Source organism: Staurois parvus, unplaced genomic scaffold (assembly GCF_062004578.1).
Source record: "Staurois parvus isolate SC_StPar_1 unplaced genomic scaffold, SC_StPar_1.0 ptg000877l, whole genome shotgun sequence".
Lineage (NCBI taxonomy): Eukaryota > Metazoa > Chordata > Amphibia > Anura > Ranidae > Staurois > Staurois parvus.
This window is the reverse complement of record NW_028318673.1, coordinates 985,269-1,005,564: the sequence shown is the minus strand read 5'-3', so window position 1 is coordinate 1,005,564 and position 20,296 is coordinate 985,269. Positions and strand designations below refer to the sequence as shown.

The 20,296-nt window shown below is 44.6% G+C and overlaps 1 protein-coding gene across 1 annotated transcript in view; it reads left to right on the top strand.

Moving 5' to 3' along the window:
• Positions 1-2,719: 2,719 nt before the first annotated feature.
• The window catches only part of LOC149443089 (uncharacterized), a 139,759-nt gene continuing 122,182 nt past the window's right edge, over positions 2,720-20,296 (top strand). The window contains exon 1 of the mRNA XM_089655940.1: positions 2,720-4,634. Within this exon, the coding sequence (XP_089512066.1) occupies positions 2,913-4,634 (1,722 nt within the window). The 5' untranslated portion in view covers positions 2,720-2,912. The remainder of the gene's footprint in view (positions 4,635-20,296) is intronic.

Here is a 20,296-nt window from a genome sequence, read left to right as displayed (position 1 = left end):
GCTCCGCCACCTCCCACTTCTAAATAAACTAAGGAGCACTACCACCCTGTGATGTCACTGGGTGGCCTTGCCCTCTTGTGACATCACCAATACAACATGCCCCTGTCAGTGACGTCACCAATACAACATGCCCCGGTCAGTGACGTCACCAATACAACATGCCCCGGTCAGTGACATCACCAATACAACATGCCCCGGTCAGTGACGCCACCAATACAACATGCCCCGGTCAGTGATGTCACCAATACAACATGCCCCGGTCAGTGACATCACCGAGTGGCACCGTCCCTTAGTATATTTAGTGGCAGGAGGCAGCAGAGCTGTCAGACAGAGGGGAGTCTTCATTGGGAGCGGAGCTTTTCTTTCCGAGTCAGCGGTGACAGCGAGCATCGTGATTGATGATGGATCTACACCGGGGGGACATTTTGCTTTAGTTTTCCTTTTTTAATAAAGGACTTGTCAAATACTGCCTGCTGTCTTTTTAACAGAATACTTTTTTGGGGTGAATAATTAGGGGTACCATGTACCCCATACTCATTCACATGGGGTGAGGGATCTGAGGGCCCCCTTGTTATATTTTGTAAGTCCTCTTCGTGCAAACCTCCACAGCCACTAGCCTGGGTTGTGGGGAAGAGTCCCTTGTCCCCATCAACATGGACAAGGTGCTCTGGGGGAGCAAAGCCCCCCTGCCCCAGAACATCCACTCCATATTAAGGGCATGTGGCCTGGTATGTTTCAGGAGGGAGGTCACTTGCTTGGCCCCCCTTTCCTGACCTGCTGGGCTGCATGCTCAGATAGGGGTCTGGTATGTATTTCTTTCATTTTGACAAGGGGTTCCCCTCAAAATCCATACCAGACCCGGGGGGGACCCCACGCCATTTTATTAATATTTTGTTGCCGGTAAATCTTTTTTTTTAGATTTATCGGTTGGTTAGGACGTGGTGGCCGCTCGCTCCCTAACAACCATGTTGTTTACTGGTTGTTAAGGATGCCAGCGGCCGCCCACTCTTTACCAAGCAGTACACATTTCCTGAATGCCGCATGTCTCCACCACTAATTAATGACCGCATGCATTTCATTCTTTATTTCCTTCTGTGAATGTAACGCCTGTTCATGCGGTATTTACTGAGCGTGTTCAGTGTTTGTGGTCAATACCGCAACACGGGATAGGAAATGGACAGTTTCAGGATGGCATGCGGTATTTAGGGGAAATGTACCGACATATCACATGTGATCTGCTTCTGTGAAGGGAGACAATTTTGTCACAATCATAAATCTTACATTTTACAGATGATATTTTCTCTCATTTCCTTGATTTAGAGTGGAGATCCAATCGATATAGAATTTGAGGTGAAAGCAGAAGAAGAAGAGGCGTATGTGAGGGATGATCAGCAGTCTATGGAGGAGGATGGAATAACGGGGACATTTATAGAGGAGGACACTCCTACAGAGATCAGCACAGGTGGGTCATGAACACTAAATCCATTCCTCCACCCATACTGCTCACTGATTGGTCCAGAGTAGGGCGGGGACTGGGTGATATCAGCCTGTAATCCCCTGGTCACTTTCCTGAGCTGTGTTCCCCGTCCTGTATTCCTGGATTTCTCTCGGATAATCTTCCTTCTCTGTGCTGCAGACACAATTTATGTCTCTAGACTGGATTTATGGAGGTTCTGGGGTTCAGCTGGCAGCAAAATGTTCATTTTCACCATAAGTGTTACTAGACCTAGGCACCTGGACATGTTCTTTTGATCTTATTCCTCATGGTGGTGACATAGCAATTCTTCCAGTATTTGTCACCTGTGCCGGGTGGAGGGATATGTCTGTAGTGTCTCAGACCCAAGTCACTGAGTGCAGTCTCAGGAGATGGGAGGCAGCAGTGTGGGATCTCTGCAACTTGTCATTAGAAGGCAGGGGAAGCAGTTGAACCTGAAGCCAGTGAAGCCTAGAACAGTCCAAAACATTCAATCGCTGATTAGAGGGGAACCAAAAAGGACTAAAGGTGCCTAGGCTATCTGGAAACCTGTCTAGAAGGGTGCTATGCACTATATAATTTATATTACAACTTGACCCATGCACTATATACTCTATGTTGTACATTACATACTCCTGACCCCTGCACTATATACTTTATGTTGTACATTACATACTCCTGACCCCTGCACTATATACTCTATGTTGTACATTACATACTCCTGACCCCTGCACTATATACTTTATGTTGTACATTACATACTCCTGACCCCTGCACTATATACTCTATGTTGTACATTACATCCTCCTGACCCCTGCACTATATACTCTATGTTGTACATTACATACTCCTGACCCCTGCACTATATACTCTATGTTGTACATTACATACTCGTGACCCCTGCACTATATACTCTATGTTGTACATTACATACTCCTGACCCCTGCACTATATACTCTATGTTGTACATTACATCCTCCTGACCCCTGCCCTATATACTCTATGTTGTACATTACATCCTCCTGACCCCTGCACTATATACTCTATGTTGTACATTACATACTCCTGACTTCTGCTCTCCCTCTCCCCCCACTGCTATATATACACATAATATGGATTCTCTTTTGTTCCCCCCATTTCCTCCCAGCTGGACATTTTATATCGGATGATGTGATTGGAGCACAGACTTTTACATGGTGATAATAATGTGATAACATCCTCCAACTTTGGACCCTTAAACAGAAAGTGATAATGAGGGAGGAGTCAATTCCCCAATGATGGTGGTCTTCAGGATCAGTCCAGTCTTCATCTTGGTTGTTCTCCCCCCATCCTCACTCTCTGACCTCTGGTGGGGCTCAGCCAGTCCTGGTTTGGGGTAACCAATCAGCTCCTGTCTAGTAATCCTCTTTGTCTTTGTATTTTAGTCCATGGCCGGGAGATGAGGAAAACCTCCGAGGATTGTCTCACTTTGTCTCCAGACTGGAAAGTAGAAGATGAGGACATCACACAGTATAGTCCAGGAGAAAACCCGGCTCCCTCCAATGTCCATCCGGCACCACCCAGTGTAGATGGACCATCGGATTCCTCGTATCCTGAGGAACCTCAGACTGTGCTGGACCATGCCGGCCTTCCAGCAGGGAAGAGGCTGTCCTGTACTGAGTGCGGGAAATGTTTCCATTCTAAATCCAATCTTAATGTGCATAAAAGATCTCACACAGGAGAGAAGCCGTATTCCTGTCCTGAGTGCGGGAAATGTTTCCATTCAAAATCCAATCTTAATGTGCATAAAAGATCTCACACAGGAGAGAAGCCGTATTCCTGTCCTGAGTGCGGGAAGGGTTTCCGGCGTAAACCAGAGCTTAATGTGCATAAAAGAACTCACACAGGGGAGAAGCCATATTCCTGTCCTGAGTGCGGGAAATGTTTTTCACATAACTCCAGTCTTTACCTTCATAAAAGATGTCATACAGGGGAGAAGCCATATTCTTGTCCTGAGTGCGAGAAATGTTTTTCACAGAAGTCCTATCTTTACCTGCATAAAAGATCTCACACAGGGGAGAAGCCATATTCCTGTCCTGAGTGCGGGAAATGTTTTTCAGTCAAGTCCATTCTTAACAAACATCAGAGATCTCACACAGGGGAGAAGCCGTATTCCTGTCCTGAGTGCGGGAAATGGTTTTCAGACAAGTCCAGTCTTTACACACATCAGAGATCGCACATGGGGGAGAAACCTTATTCCTGTACTGAGTGCGGGAAATGTTTCAGTTCTAAAAAACATCTTAATAGGCATAAAAGATCTCACACGGGGGAGAAGCCGTATTCCTGTCCTGAGTGTGGAAAATGTTTTTCAGACAAGTCCAATCTTTACAAACATCAGAGATCTCACACAGGGGAAAAGCCGTATTCCTGTCCTGAGTGCGGGAAATGGTTTTCAGACAAGTCCCATCTTTACACACATCAGAGATCTCACACAGGGGAGAAGCCGTATTCCTGTCCTGAGTGTGGGAAATGTTTTTCAGAAAAGTCTAGTCTTCACAAACATCAGAGATCTCACACGGGGGAGAAGCCCTTTTCCTGTCCTGAGTGTGGGAAATGTTTTTCAGAAAAGTCTAGTCTTCACAAACATCAGAGATCTCACACGGGGGAGAAGCCGTATTCCTGTTCTAAATGCGGAAAATGTTTTTCAGTGAGGTCCTATCTTTCCAGGCATCAGAGATCTCACACGGGGGAGAAGCCATATTCCTGTCCTGAATGCGGAAAATGTTTTTCAGACAACTCTAATCTTTACACACATCAGAGAACTCACACAGGAGAGAAGCCGTATTCCTGTCCTAAGTGTGGGAAATGTTTTGCACATATGTACGTTCTTCACAAACATCAGAGATCTCACACGGGGGAGAAGCCGTATTCCTGTTCTAAGTGCGGAAAATGTTTTTTAGAGAAGTCTGATCTTTCCAGACATCAGAGATCTCACACGGGGGAGAAACCATATTTCTGTCCTGAGTGTGGGAAATGTTTTTCACATAAGTGCAGTCTTTCCAGACATCAGAGATCTCACAAGGGGGAGAAGCCGTTTTCCTGTGCTGAGTGCGGGAAATGTTTTTTGCAGAAGTCCGATCTTTACAGACATCAGAGAACTCACACAGGGGAGAAGCCACTTTCCTGTCCTGAGTGAGGGAAATGTTCCTCACTGAAGTCCTGTCTTCCAGTACAGCAGGGGTCCCACACAACCCTGGAGGTGTATTAGTGTAGGAAATGTCTTCTAGATGAATGTTGCTGGACATCCCAGCTCTCATGTGGGGAAGAAGCACACCCTGATATACACCTCAGATATACTCCATGGCTGATCTTCATCATGGAAGAAACAGTCCATAAGGAGATCAGAGGTCCCCAAAGACATAGATGAAGTCTGCGACCGGGTTGGCCATTGATAGGAGAAGAATAAAAATGGAGTCCTGCCTGAAAGGATCTAGAGAACCTCCATTGTGTTGATGTACGCTATTTTAAGTATTAAGTTAGGTTTTTGCAGATATATTAGAAGTTTAATGGAACTGTTTTAGTTTGGTGAAGGATGTATCAACAAAAGATAACATGACCCTGAAGTTTTCTTTGCCCGGCTATTTCTCAGAAAGCTAGCAAAAACAGTTTATACCAAGAAATGTATATGTCATGTTTCATGTAGTCAGCTCATGATGGAAACTTACAATTACAGTTTTAGAACTCGCTCCCCCCCCCCTTATTATTTCTGTATCCTATATAATCTTAGTAATGTCTAATAAACTTTGAACATCTCTGAACATAAGCTGCCGTTATTTCCGTGTTCAAGGGGTGTTCCCAGAATTCTGCAGATAAACCAGGAATCTCTCCACAGACCGGGGGTCTCTGAGGGGATAAGAAAATCATCCTTTCAGCTGGGGGCTCAGCCCGGGATGACCACCCACCTCACTTGGTAAGTAAACCTTTTGTCTTTTTATGACCAAAAGCTCTTTCTTGCCCTGTGTTGAGGGAAGGTCTTGAATCATTCTGTATTGTCTATATAGACCCGTGATAACCTGCAGCTACTTTTGGTAAGCAGACTTAACTCTTTGATAGCGTTACAAAAGAGTGCAATATATATATATATAAAAAAGAGTGTTTTTGGTAAAACACAGATTGTTCTTTGGTAGAACACACTGTCCTTTGGTAGTGTTAGGGATCCAGGTATGACCAGAGATGTGTGGACTGACACAGGGAAACGCAGGCTTCAAGTATGGTATAAAACAATATAATTTATTAAGATTATACAGTACACAGTGCAAAAACCTTCAATAAATAACAATATGTGCGGGAACACAAACACAGTCAGGCAGGGTCAGTAACTATCGGGCAGACGGTACCAAGGAGCAGGCAGGAGAGTGGTCAGGAATAGCCGGGGTCGGTGCAGGCAGAGTTCTAGCAGAGTCACGATCAGGCAGGATGCAGGTACAGGGGCTCATGGGAACAAACACCAAGGCACTGACTGCAGGCCTGGCCATTGCTTAAATACACCTCCTGCAATCAGTCTCAGGTGATGGCTTGATTGCAGAAGTGAGATTCTGGCTGCTGAGAGCACCCGCTGGCCAGCACTGGTACTGCAGCCCACAAGGCAGGTGAGCCCCGGCACCACCTGTGCTGAGCCCATTCCTAACAGGTAGAACAGTGAAGAGATAACTTTTAGGAAGTTATCAAAAGGTTAATAAGTTTGTGGAGCAGATTCTGGTTTATCTTTTGCTTTTTCTTTCTGTTGCATAGAAATATAAGATAATTTGTTGTGTGGAACAAAATAAGATTATAAAAAGGTAAGATAGATAATCTTATCCACTGTCTAAATATGGGTCAAGGAGGTAGTTACCCACCAGGTCCCCCAGAAAAGGGAGAAAATTGTAAGGATTATGTTGCTAGAGTTTGTGGAACAGACTATTATTTAATAAATCGCTGGGTGGATTGTATGGCAGGTTGGACAGAAGATATGGGAAGTACAGACCCATTCCCGAGAGAGGGAGAGATTTTATGGGAATTTTAGGGATTTCTCTGAGAGTAACATCAGAAGGAGGTATTGTTGCCAGATCCTCCAAAGTACCCATTATACCCACCTATTTCAATGATGAGAGTCATCCTTCACACATTACACCCCCTCCTGATACACATCCAGTCTGGGCCACAAATTCTATGGATGTAGGATTAATTTCATGTACACCGTACACAGTCACACTCAAGGAAGGGGCATTGCCCTACAAACAGAGGCAATACAAATTGTCGCCAGAGAAGGAGGAAGGGATTGCTCCTCTAGTGGAAAGATTTTTAGAGACAGGTATTTTAGAAGAAACGGTTTCTCCTTACAACACACCTATCAATCCTGTTAAGAAGCCGGATGGCTCTTACAGGTTTGTACAAGATCTGAGGACCATAAATAATTTGGTGGTTCCATTAGCCCCAATAGTGCCTGACATGCCATCACTCCTCACCTCCATTCCATCTGATGCAGAATATTTTACAGTGATTGATTTAACAAATGCATTTTTTTCGGTTCCTGTGGACCACCAGACGAGGGTGCTATTTGTATTTATATTCTGAAATTGCCAGATGATCTGGTGTAGATTGCCCCAGGGTTTTGTAGACTCGCCTGCAGTCTATTCACTTGCCCTCCAGACCACACTGAGGTCCTGGACCCCTCCCAATGGTTCCGTCCTCCTACAATATGTGGATGACCTATTGATTTGTAGTTCAAGTCAGGAGGCCAGTCAGGAGGATAGTTGGTCTCTGTTAGAATGGTTGTCAGGGAATGGTCACAAAGCATCTAAAAAGAAACTGCAATGGTGCTAAAAATAGGTTGAATACCTTGGTTTTACTCTAAGTCATGGTGAGAGGAATGTCAGTCACAAAAGAGCTGCGGCACTCGTGGGTCTGCCCCGCCCACAAACAAAAAAGGACACGCTAACTTTTCTTGGTATGATTGGTTACTGCCGCCAATGGATACCTGATTGTTCATTCTATGATCACACTCTGAGGTCTGCCACACTTTCAGAATCACCTGACATTCTCACATGGTCAAATGAAATGGTTGATGCCTTTGTGTACCTGAAGAATGCTATGGTAACGGCCCCTGGTCTTGGACTACCTGACTATAAGAAAATGTTTCATCTGTATGCGGGGGAAAATTGTACAACCATGGCGGGGGTCCCGGCTCAGGAACATGGAGGCAAGCTCCGCCTTGTAGCTTTTTTTTCCAAAGTAGTGCCAACTCAGGTTCAGGGCATGCCTGCTTGTCTGAGAAGCTGTTGCATCCTGTGCAATGGTGGTGGAAATGGCTATTTCTTTCACCTTGGGACATGAAACTACCCGACACACCACACATCAAGTGTCCTTACAACTGAAAAACATACACACTCAACACATGTCAGCACAAAGGTTGAGCGGATATGAAGTGATTCTTCTATCTGATCCCAACTTGATTATTAAATATTCTTCAGCAAATTCAGGTCCTACTCCAATTTTGAATGCCCTATTGGGGCTAAAGGGGGAACAGGATGAAGTGGCACCAGAACACAATTGTATAACCCACATACAGCAAGACACTTCCCCTAGGCCCCACATGTCAGCTGTGGCTCTTGATGGGGCCCCAGATGTGTTTGTAGATGGCTCATGTTCTAGGCCAAATGATAATACTTACCATGCAGGATACGGCATTGTGCAACTTCCTGACAAAATACTTGAGGCAAAGCCAATCCCATATCAGTCAGCCCAAGCAGCCCAACTGATTGCCCTTACAAGAGCATGTCAATTATTTGCAGGACAGGATGTCAACATTTACACAGACTCCAAGTACGCCCATGGTGCTGTACATGATTTTGGGGTCATTTGGGAGAGAAGAGGATTCATTGCTGCTGATGGCAAAACCATATCTCACTCTTCCTTGATATCTGATCTACTCAAAGCCATACAGTTACCAAAAACATTAGCCATTCTTCATTGCAGGGCACATACAAATCACAGAGATCATATTGCCAAAGGAAATGCATTAGCAGATAAGGTAGCAAAGGAAGCTGCATTACAACAGGTGGCCAGTGAACAGATGTCTATGCCCACTTCAGGCGTCACAACTACCCCACATGACCAGATGTATGCAGATTTACAAACATTTGCTATAAAAGTCGATCTAGCAGACTGGAATGGTTCTGGAGCACAACTAGATCCAGCTTCTGGTCTAGTGTGCTTAGAGGGGAAACCATGCATTCCCATGTCAAGTGCCCCATTGTTCATTGCACAGTACCACGGTCTAGGACATAGAGGATGGAAAACGACGTGTGAAACATTATTGCAGGATTTTTACATTACAGGCTTATCTAGGTTGGTGAAAGAATATGTTTCCAGGTGCATTACATGTATAAGGAACAATCCACAGAACCCAAAGAAATCACAACACCAGCATCTAGTGTACCCAACTACACCTTTCACCCATTTACAAATAGATTTTACCCACATGCCAAAAACAGGACAGAGGCAAGAGTTTTTGTTGGTAATGGTGGATATGTTCAGCAGATGGGTGGAAGCATTTGTCACTAATAAAGAAGACGCACAAACTGTAGTCAGAATTCTTACACAGGAGATAACACCCAGATGGGGATGTCCGCTGCAGATAAATTCTGATAGTGGACCAGCCATTGTGGCCAAGGTATGCCAAGACCTGGTAAAAGTACTTAGATTGGAAATGTCATATTCCCTATCATCCTCAAAGTTGGGGTATAGTAGAAAGGATGAACAGGACAATTAAGGACAAGTTGAGGAAGGCCACTGGAGGAACCTATACCCACTGGAAGAAGATGTTACCTGCAATTCTAGCAGAGGTAAGAATGACACCTAATAAGACTACAGGGTTATCTCCTTTTGAAATATTAATGGGAAGACCGTTCCCCACTCCTTGGGCTAGACAGCCACTTATGTTAGAAAGAGGGGACCTTGACCTGGTACAACAAGAATATGTGAGAAAATTGATTCAGACTTTACATCAGATTGAAAGAAATGTTGCTCGCACTTTTCCTTTATCTTTTCATGAAACAACACACCTTTCCAAGTGGGAGATGTCATAGTGGTCTGCCAACTCGCTAAAGACAAGAAGCAAGGCTACGCCTTTGGACCGCCTACTACGGTGATAGTGGTTACCAGAACAGCTGTTCTGGTGGAGAATTCCCAGTCCTGGATCCATGCTAGTCGAGTGAAGAAGGTGAACCAAACACCTGAGAAACACGAGATGGAAAAAGGAGGTGAAGTATGAGAGGAAAATCTTCAAAGAGCGGGTGAAGTAAGTGAAAAAGACCCTGAAGATGACATTCCTTACTGCCCCTCATGGTGCTTTGAAGATCTGGGTCCTATTGGGCACACTGACTGCTCTTTTTCCTGCCAGTATGGATCCTAACTAACTGTATTTATCACCCTGAGGACTTGGGCCTAATAAAAGGTATCTGTGGTCAAGGACTAGATTTAAATGAGACCCAGATAACCAAAAGTGAAAGAAAGTCAAAAAGAAGTTTTGAAGAGAACAATCCTTTTTCAGGAAAATGTTGATGATGCAGTTTAAATCTGCTTATGCTGAAAAGTCAGGTTCTGATAAATGTTGGATCTGTAGTAAGTTACATCCGAGCACATAGGAAATTCCTCTTCTGGCCGCTCCAGGCAAAATATTTTTGTTAAAAACAGGGAATGTAAGTATTGGTTTGACCAATATTACTTCTAATGCCACCATATCTTTTCCAACTCTGGGAGTCACTCAACTCCCCGATTGGTGTTTTAGACTGGGGAATACTTCCCACAAGGGAAAGGGAATGTGCTCTCAGTCCATATTAACTAGTTGCCGACCGCAGATAGCCAAATGACGGCTGCACTGCGGCCGGCCAGTTCTGAGTGGACGTCATATGACGTCCTCCCAGAACGCGCTCTCCTGCGCACCCCAGGGGGCGCGCACCTGGTGATCTCCGTGATCGCTGTGTCCTACGGACACAGCTGATCACGTGATGTGGTAAAAGGCCAATCACAGCGGCCTTTTACCACGTGATCAGCGGTGTCCAATGACACGCTGATCAGAGGGAAATGCAAGTGCCGGTTCTCGGCTGCACTTTCCTCACGCTGTCAGATCGTGAGGAAAGTACTGCCGAGACCCGGCAGTTGTCAGAGCGGGGATCGGCACCGATCATCAGGGCACTGATGATCAGTGCCCTGATGATCGGTGCCCAGCAGTGCCACCCGCAAGTTCCGCCCACCTGTGCCCAGCAGTGCGCCCACTAGCTCCGCCCACCTGTGCCCAGCAAATCACCCACCTGTGCCCAGCAGTGCACCCACCTGTGCCACTCTGCAGTGTCACACACCTGTGCCCAGAAGTGCCACCTACCTGTGACCAGCAGTGCCACCCACCTGTGCCCACCCACCAGTGCTGCCCACCAGTGCCACCCACCAGTGCAGCCCAGCAGTGCTGCCAGTCAGTGCCCAGGGGTTGTGCCAGTCAGTGCCCAGTAGTGATGCCAGTCAGTGCTGTCTATCAGTACCCATCATCAGGGTCACCTATCAGTGCCGCCTATCAGTGCTGCATATTAGTGCCGCCTATCCGTGACACCTCATTAGTGCTGTCTATCAGTGCCGCCTATCTGTGCCACCTCATTAGTACTGCTTATCAGTGCCCTTTAGTGCCGCCTATCAGTGCCCATCAGTGCTGCCTCATCAACGCACATCAGTGAAGGACAAAAAATACCTGTTTGAGAAATGTTATAATAGAAACAAAGAAACTTTTTTTTTTTTCAAATTTTTTTATTTATAGCGCAAAAAGTAAAGTGCCCAGTGGCGATTAAATACCACCAAAAGAAAGCTCTATTTGTGAGAAAAAAATGATCAAAATTTCATATGGGTACAATGTTGCATGACCGCGCAATTGTCAATCAAAGTGCGGCAGCGCTGAAAGCTGAAAATTGGCCTGGTAAATAAAGGGGTATAAGTGCCTGGTAGGCAAGTGGTTAAACATTTCTGATCCTGGAAGGAGGGATGGAACTTTTTCTGTGAAACTCTGGCAAGTAAATGGTAGAGCCCTGAATGAAAGTTTAGAAGGGATACAAGACAATGTGGGGGAAACTATGTTTGGAAAACTTCTTTTTTATTTTACACTTGTTGTCACCCCTGAATTTCGCTCTGCAATACAAAAATTGCCGATCTCCTTGGGAAACAATACCTATATCTGTTGTGGTAAGATCTGTTACCCTTGGATACCGAGTAATGTCCAGGGCTGGTGCTATGTAGCCCAATTAGTGCCAATCATGGCAGCTATAGACCAGAAGGAACACCAGGTAAAAGCCAGTACATACCCAAAACACCAACTAACTCTGAGACAGAGAAGGGAAACCAAACAAGAAAAGGTAGATCTATTCTCTACAGGGGATAAGGTGTGGTCATGGTTCCCTACCTACACGGGATGGGGAATAAGATTTGGTCATGGTTCCCTACCTACACGGGATGGGGAATAACACTCATGAACAAAATAAATAATTACACAAACATTATTGATGATATACTGGAGAGGAACTCTAAGGACACGGGGTTGCTAAATACCGAGACCAGAGCTATTAGAGAACAGCTGGAGATGCAAGAATTAGCTATTGAAAGCATGAGTGCTGCTCTGACAGGTCTGTGTGAGATGACAGAGGATTCTGAATGTTGTACTTGGATATATAATACCACAATGACTGTTCCAGATTATTATGAAATAATAAAGCAACACAGGGAACAGGTAGATGGTTTAATGGAAGAAGCTAGAGCTATAGGAAAAGATGGATGGACTCCTTTTGATTGGCTAGGATCAGGATTTGGTTCCGTCTTTTCATGGATGAAAGGTATCGCTGTAAGAATAGTCATGATATTGCTTTTTGTTTTATTTTATATCTGTTTTAAATGCTTATTATATTGCATTGCTAGAGCTACCAAGCCGCAAAATACAAATGAAGGTTATCTGGCTATGTACAAAAAGATGAATGAGGTAAAGAATTGAGATCATGTTCATGATCTAAGAGGGGATTGAAAGGATCTAGAGAACCTCCATTGTGTTGATGTACGCCATTTTAAGTATTAAGTTAGGTTTTTGCAGATATATTAGAAGTTTAATGGAACTGTTTTAGTTTGCTCAAGGATGCATCAACAAAAGATAACACAACCCTGACAATGTCTTTGCCCGGCTAATTCTCAGAAAGCTAGCAAAAACAGTTTATACCAAGAAATGTATATGTCATGTTTCATGTAGTCAGCTCATGATGGAAACTTACAAGTTACAGTTTTAGAACTCGCTCCCCCCTCCCTTATTATTTCTGTATCCTATATAATCTTAGTAATATCTAATAAACTTTCAACATCTCAACAGTTTATAAGACTTTGAATTTTATAGTGAGTGCTATTTTTTGAATCACAGAAAAAATCTGTGCGATCCACAAATTTACAAATCTGACATTTTCCACATCTATACATCCCTTTTGTACGTGACTTCAACCATGTTGTTTGTTTTAACGGTTGATAGTCAGAATGAATAAGGAGGTCACCAAGATTTGGTGCTCTTCTTGCTACCATTTGGGGGCGCTCACCTACAATCAGTTTGGGGCATTGGGCTAGAATCTTCCAGTGCTTTTCTAATATTTGTTTCACAGCCTGCCTTTGAGCTCCAAATTGGGTTATCATTCTAACAGGTTGCTCACTTAGTTTAACCTTCTCTTCCTTTTTTGGGGACAATAGACTCTTACGGTCAGTTTGATATGCCCGTCTCCGAGCTTTTCTAATCTGAGAGTGAGAATATCCCCGTTCTCTAAACCTTTTATAAAGGTCCTGCACTTCCATCCTAAAGTCATTAATGTTCGAGCAGTTTCTCCGACATCTCAGGAACTGTCCTACCGGAATTCCTGTGATCAGTGAACGTGGATGATAACTTCTGGCCTCTAATAAGGTATTGGCTGCAGTTGGTTTTCTGAACGTTTTAGTAAGGAGACTTTTGTCTTCAAGTCTAATTTCCAGGTCAAGAAAGGAGATACATCTTTCATCAAACACATATGTAAGTCCAATATTGAGGGAGTTTTGATTTAACTCCTCCATAAAAAGTTTTAATTCCTCCGATGTTCCTCTCCATACAAGGAAGATATCATCAATATATCTCAATCAAATCTGGGCATGTGCAAGAAACCCTGCTGACCTGAAGACAACCTGCTCCTCCCAAAAACCTAAATGCAGACAGGCATAGGCCGGGGCCCATGGTGCCCCCATACTTGTACCTCTAATCTGTTGATAAAAGGTATTGTTAAATTGGAAAAAATTATGTCGTAATGCAAAATCCAGTAACTCACTAATAAATTTGTTTTGTCCCCCCAGAGTGTTTTATCAAGAAAGTAGAAAGTCGATCTCAAACCACAGTCATGTGGGATTGATGTGTAAAGTGATTCTACATCTATTCCAACTAGAATAGACTTTTCATTTATTATTAAATTTTCAATTTTAGCCAAAACATCTTTGGTATCTCTTACATAAGATAGATTAGGGACCATATCTTTGAGGAACAAATCAATGTATTTCCCTGTTTTATCTAAGGGACCATTAATGGCAGAAACAATAGGTCTACCCGGAGGATTTTCTTGATTCTTATGTATTTTAGGGATGATATAAAAGGTAGGATGATTAAATTCCTCAATTCTTAGATATTCAAACTCATTTTTGGTAAGAAGATCCGGCTCTTTGCCCAATGTTAACATAGAGTTTAATTTTTTCACCACTACAGGGAAAGGATTAGTAGTTAATTTTCTATACGTAGATGAATCCCCCAATAGGCGCTTCACCTCTTTGACATAGTTTTGTTCATTTAAAATGACTACATTACCCCCCTTGTCACTTCTCTTAATTACTATATTTTTGGTCTCTTTTAATTCTTTAAGGGCTTTTCTTTCCTTTTTTGTAAGATTGTCACCAATTGGCATTCTCCACTCAAGGTTTTTAAGATCATCTGCAACTAAATCTAGAAATGCCGATATCCTCATGTTGGAAAGTATTTTTGGCATTTTAGTCGACCTAATATTTAGATCGACTTTTCTGATCACATCATTGTGATTATCCAATTCTTTGCAGCACATATATATCCAGACCGGTCTTGGTGTGATTTTAATGGTTTTAGGTCTGTGTGTATTGTCTCATACTGAGGTGATGGTAAACCAGGGCGATTGCCCAATTGTCAATCATTAATGTGCGATAAAGCATTATTTTTGGAAATTTTTCAGATATGTGACTGCCTAGTCCAGCCTTTCTCAGCCAGGGTTCCTCCAAAGGGTTCTAGGGCTTCCTTGTCACTTCATTGGGCTGTATATGGAAGTGTCACCGACCAGCCGTTTCTGGATACACAGCTTTGTCATCATTGCACACACACACCATTTTTTTCTGTTCCAATACATTTTTTATTATAATTTCACTTTTAACAAGATTGCAGAAAAAAAATCAGTAAACGGTAAAAGAAGGAATCTGATTGGTCAGGAAGATCCCTTGTCTGGAATGTGGGGGCGGAGTCATTATTATTGGTGTACAATACAATACACAACGTGTTCCATTATTATAACAAAGTATTGTAGAAAAGATCCCAACATGTGACATGGCTGAATGAATGCTGGTCATATTAGTTCATCTATTCTCTAAGTGGGGTGGTATCTATTGGGCCAATCCTTTTTACAAACCACACATAATATCGCCCTTCAAAGTGAAAACAGAAACGATTTGCACAAAATCAAAGAGTAGAAATATTTTCGGGTGGATCCCCTCTACCCAGACCCCATATGTAGACATAGAACAACAAGCTGTGTTCCCTCTCGTGCCGCACTCCTCCAACCACCCAAACCCACACGGAAGCCAAGGGAAATAATGAGAGGAAAGTTCCCCCCTAGTTTGGGGCGGAGTTCTCCTTCCCTCCTGTTGGGGGATGGGAGAAGCATGGACTGAAGACAGAGAGACGCTTCGGGGTCACCACTGTTCTGTAGAGCCTTGAAATGAAGGACATCAACTTCAGAAGTTCTTGTTGTCTGTGTAAAGTTCCCCAATAACGAGATCTGGGCTCTCCCGGCTTCTAGCTCTGTAACCCGCTATATCATTATCAGGAAACGCAACTCCGACACCCAAGAAGGGCTGAAGTTGTGTCCTTCATTTCCAGGATCTACTGACCACTCAGCACCCCGACATTTACTGCACTTCATCCATGTCTTTGGGGGCCTCTCATCTCCTTATGAACTGTTTCTTCCATGATGAAGATCAGCCATGGAGTATATCTGAGGTGTATATCAGGGTGTGCTTCTTCCCCACAGGAGAGCTGGGATGTCCAGCAACATTCATCTAGAAGACGTTTCCCGCACTCAAGGCACTAATACACCTCCAGGGTTGTGTGGGACCCCTGATGTACAGGACGGCAGGACTTCAGTGAGGAACATTTCCCTCACTCAGGACAGGAAAGTGGCTTCTCCCCCGTGTGAGACCTCTGATGTTTGGAAAGATGGGACTTCTGTGAAAAACATTTTCCACACTCAGGACAGGAATACGGCTTCTCCCCCGTGTGAGATCTCTGATGTGTGTGAAGATTGGTCTTGTATGAAAAACACTTCCCGCACTCAGAACAGGAATACAACTTCTCCCCTGTGTGACATCTCTGATGTTTGTGAAGACTAGACATGTCTATAAAAGATTTCCTGCACTCTGTACAAGAATATGGCTTCTCCCCCGTATGAGATCTCTGATGCGTGTAAAGATTGGACTTCTGTGAAAAACATTTCCCGCACTCTGGACAGGAATACGGCTTCTCCCCCGTGTGAGATCTCTGATGTGTGTAAAGACTGGACTTCACTGAAAAACATTTCCCACACTCTGGACAGGAATACGGCTTCTTCCCTGTGTGAGATCTCTGATGTGTATAAAGATTGGACTTCCATGAAAAACATTTCCCGCACTCAGAACAGGAATATAGCTTTGTCCCCATGTGAGATTTCTGATGTGTGTAAAGATTGGTCTTCTTTGAAAAACATTTCCCACACACAGGACAGGAATATGGCTTCTCCCCCGTGTGAGATCGCTGATGTGTGTAAAGACTAGACTTCACTGAAAAACATTTCCCGCACTCAGGACAGGAATACGGCTTCTCCCCCGTGTGAGATCTCTGATGTGTGTAAAGATGGGATATCTGTGTAAAACATTTCCCACACACAGGACAGGAATATGGCTTCTCCCCCGTGTGATATCTCTGATGTTTGTGAAGACTGGACTTCTGTGAAAAACATTTCCCGCACTCTGGACAGGAATACAGCTTCTCCCCCGTGTGAGATCTCTGATGTGTGTAAAGATTGGACATCTGTGAAAAACATTTCCCACACTCAGGACAGGAATATGGCTTTTCCCCCGTGTGAGATCTCTTATGTGTGTTAAGATTGTACTTGCATGAAAAACATTTCCCGCACTCAGGACAGGAATACGGCTTCTCCCCTATGTGAGATCTTTTACGCACATTAAGATGGGATTTACAGTGAAAACCCTTCCCATACTCAGTACAGGAGAAGCTCTTCCCCGTTGGAAGGCCGGCCCGGTCCAGGACAGTCTGAGGTTCCTCAGGATACGAGGAATCCGATGGTCCATCTACACTGGGTGGTGCCGGATGGACATTGGAGGGAGTCGGGTTTTCTCCTGGACTATACTGTGTGATGTCCTCATCTTCTACTTTCCAGTCTGGAGACAAAGTGAGACAATCCTCGGAGGTTTTCCTCATCTCCCGGCCATGGACTAAAATACAAAGACAAAGAGGATTACTAGACAGGAGCTGATTGGTTCTCCCAAGGCAGGACTCCGCCCACATCAGGCAGCTTGGTCTCTGAGGAGCTTACAATTCCACCCTCAAGGGAACTAGGAAATGGCTCCTCTGATCTCCTACCAGGTCATTTCTTTATTCATGGACCTTAGTCAGAGAGTGAGGAAACAACCAGAACTGTCTTTTATAGGAGGGACAGTGATGAGGGGATTATAGGACGAGGGTCCCCACCCCCTCTATCACTCATCGCCATCTTCCCAACACAAGAAGTACTGCACTTCCTTATTTACTCCATGATTTAGTCATGAAGAACAGCGGGGCTGAGCCCCACCAGAGGTCAGAGAGTGAGGATGGGGGGAGAACAACCAAGATGAAGACTGGACTGATCCTGAAGACCACCATCATTGGGGTATTGACTCCTCCCTCATTATCACTTTCTGTTTAAGGGTCCAAAGTTGGAGGATGTTATCACATTATTAGCACCATGTAAAAGTCTGTGCTCCAATCACATCATCCGATATAAAATGTCCAGCTGGGAGGAAATGGGTGTAACAAAAGAGAATCCATATTATGTGTATATATAGCAGTGGGGGGAGGGGGAGAGCAGAAGTCAGGAGTATGTAATGTACAACATAGAGTATATAGTGCAGGGGTCAGGAGTATGTAATGTAAAACATAGAGTATATAGTGCAGGGGTCAGGAGGATGTAATGTACAACATAGAGTATATAGTGCAGGGGTCAGGAGTATGTAATGTACAACATAGAGTATATAGTGCAGGGGTCAGGAGTATGTAATGTACAACAGAGTATATAGTGCAGGGGTCAGGAGTATGTAATGTACACATAGAGTATATAGTGCAGGGGTCAGGAGTATGTAATGTACAATATAAATGATACAGTGTAAAGGTCAGGCCTCATAATATTGGCATTCAGTAATCAATTGTAATCTAAAATGTTTACTGTAGACAAGTTGCAGAGATCCCACACCGCTGCCTCCCATCTCCTGAGACTGCACTCAGTGACTTGGGTCTGAGACACTACAGACATATCCCTCCCCTGGCACAGGTGACAAATACTGGGAGAATTGCTATGTTACCACCATGAGGAATAAGATCAAAAGAACATGTCCAGGTGTCTAGGTCTAGTAACACTTATGGTGAACATCAACATTTTGCTGCCAGCTGAACCCCAGAATCTCCATAAATCCAGTCTAGATACATAAATTGTGTCTGCAGCACAGAGAAGGAAGATTATCCGAGAGAAATCCAGGAATACAGGACGGGGAACACAGCTCAGGAAAGTGACCAGGGGATTACAGGCTGATATCACCCAGTCCCCGCCCTACTCTGGACCAATCAGTGAGCAGTATGGGTGGAGGAATGGATTTAGTGTTCATGACCCACCTGTGCTGATCTCTGTAGGAGTGTCCTCCTCTATAAATGTCCCCGTTATTCCATCCTCCTCCATAGACTGCTGATCATCCCTCACATACGCCTCTTCTTCTTCTGCTTTCACCTCAAATTCTATATCGATTGGATCTCCACTCTAAATCAAGGAAATTGGAAAAAATATCATCTGTAAAATGTAAGATTTATGATTGTGACATCACACACAAAATCCACACATTGTCTCCCTTCACAGAAGCAGATCACATGTGATATGTGGGTACATTTCCCCTAAATACCGCATGCCATCCTGAAACTGTCCATTTCCTATCCCGTGTTGTGGTATTGACCACAAACACTGAACACGCTCAGTAAATACCGCATGAACAGGCGTTACATTCACAGAAGGAAATAAAGAATGAAATGCATGCGGTCATTAATTAGTGGTGGAGACATGCGGCATTCAGGAAATGTGTACTGCTTGGTAAAGAGTGGGCGGCCGCAGGCATTATTATTATTATTATACAGTATTTATAAAGCGCCAATAGTTCGCTCAGCGCCGTACATTACAAAGGGGGAAAGAACATGTGACAGAACAATACCAATACAATGTGATACACGAGGGGATTGAGGGCCCTGATCCTTGGAGCTTACAATCTAGGAGGGAGGGGGTGGTGGCACAGGAGGAGATAGCTGTGGGGGATGGAGTGGTAGGAAGAGTGGAGGAGGTCGGCAAGTTAGCAGGGGGTGAGGTAGGCTTCCCTGAAGAGGTGGGTTTTCAGGGTGCGCTTAAAGGAGAGGAGAGTAGGTGATAATCTGATGGGTTGGGGCAGGGAGTTCCAGAGGATGGGTGACACCCTGGAGAAGTCCTGGAGGCAGGCATGGGAGGAGGAGACCAGGGAACTAGAGAGAAGGAGGTCTTGTGAGGAGCAGAATGTGCGTGTTGGGTGGTACTTGGATATTAGGTCAGTGATGTAGTTCGGGGCAGTATGGTGGACAGCTTTGTACGTCAGCGTTAGGATTTTGAATTTGATCCGTTGGGCAATCGGAAGCCAGTGGAGGGATTGGCAGAGGGGGGTGGAGGACACTGAGTGGAGGCCAGTGGAGGGCTTGGCAGAGGGGGGTGGCGGAGATGGAGCGGTTGGAAAGGTGAATGAGTCTGGCAGCCGTATTCAGGATGGACTGAAGCGGGGATAGCCAGCGGCGAGGCAGGCCAGTGAGGAGGGAGTTGCAGTAGTCGAGTCGTGATATGATGAGGGAGTGGATGAGCTGTTTAGTGGTTTCTGGGGTTGGGAACGTGCGGATTTTGGCGATGTTGCGGAGGTGGAGTCTGCACGAGTTTGTTAAAGATTGGACTTGGGGCTGGAAGGATAGGTTGGAGTCCAGAATGACACCAAGTATTCTGGCCTGCGGGGCGGGTTTGATGGTGGCGTTGTTGGACATGATGGTGAAGTCGATGGGGGGTGGTGTCCGGGCTGGGGGGAAGACAAGAAACTCGGTTTTGGAGAGGTTCAGTTTAAGGAAGTGGAGTGACATCCAGTCTGATATGTTGCTCAGTAGGTGTGTGATTCGGGCGGAGACTGAGGGGG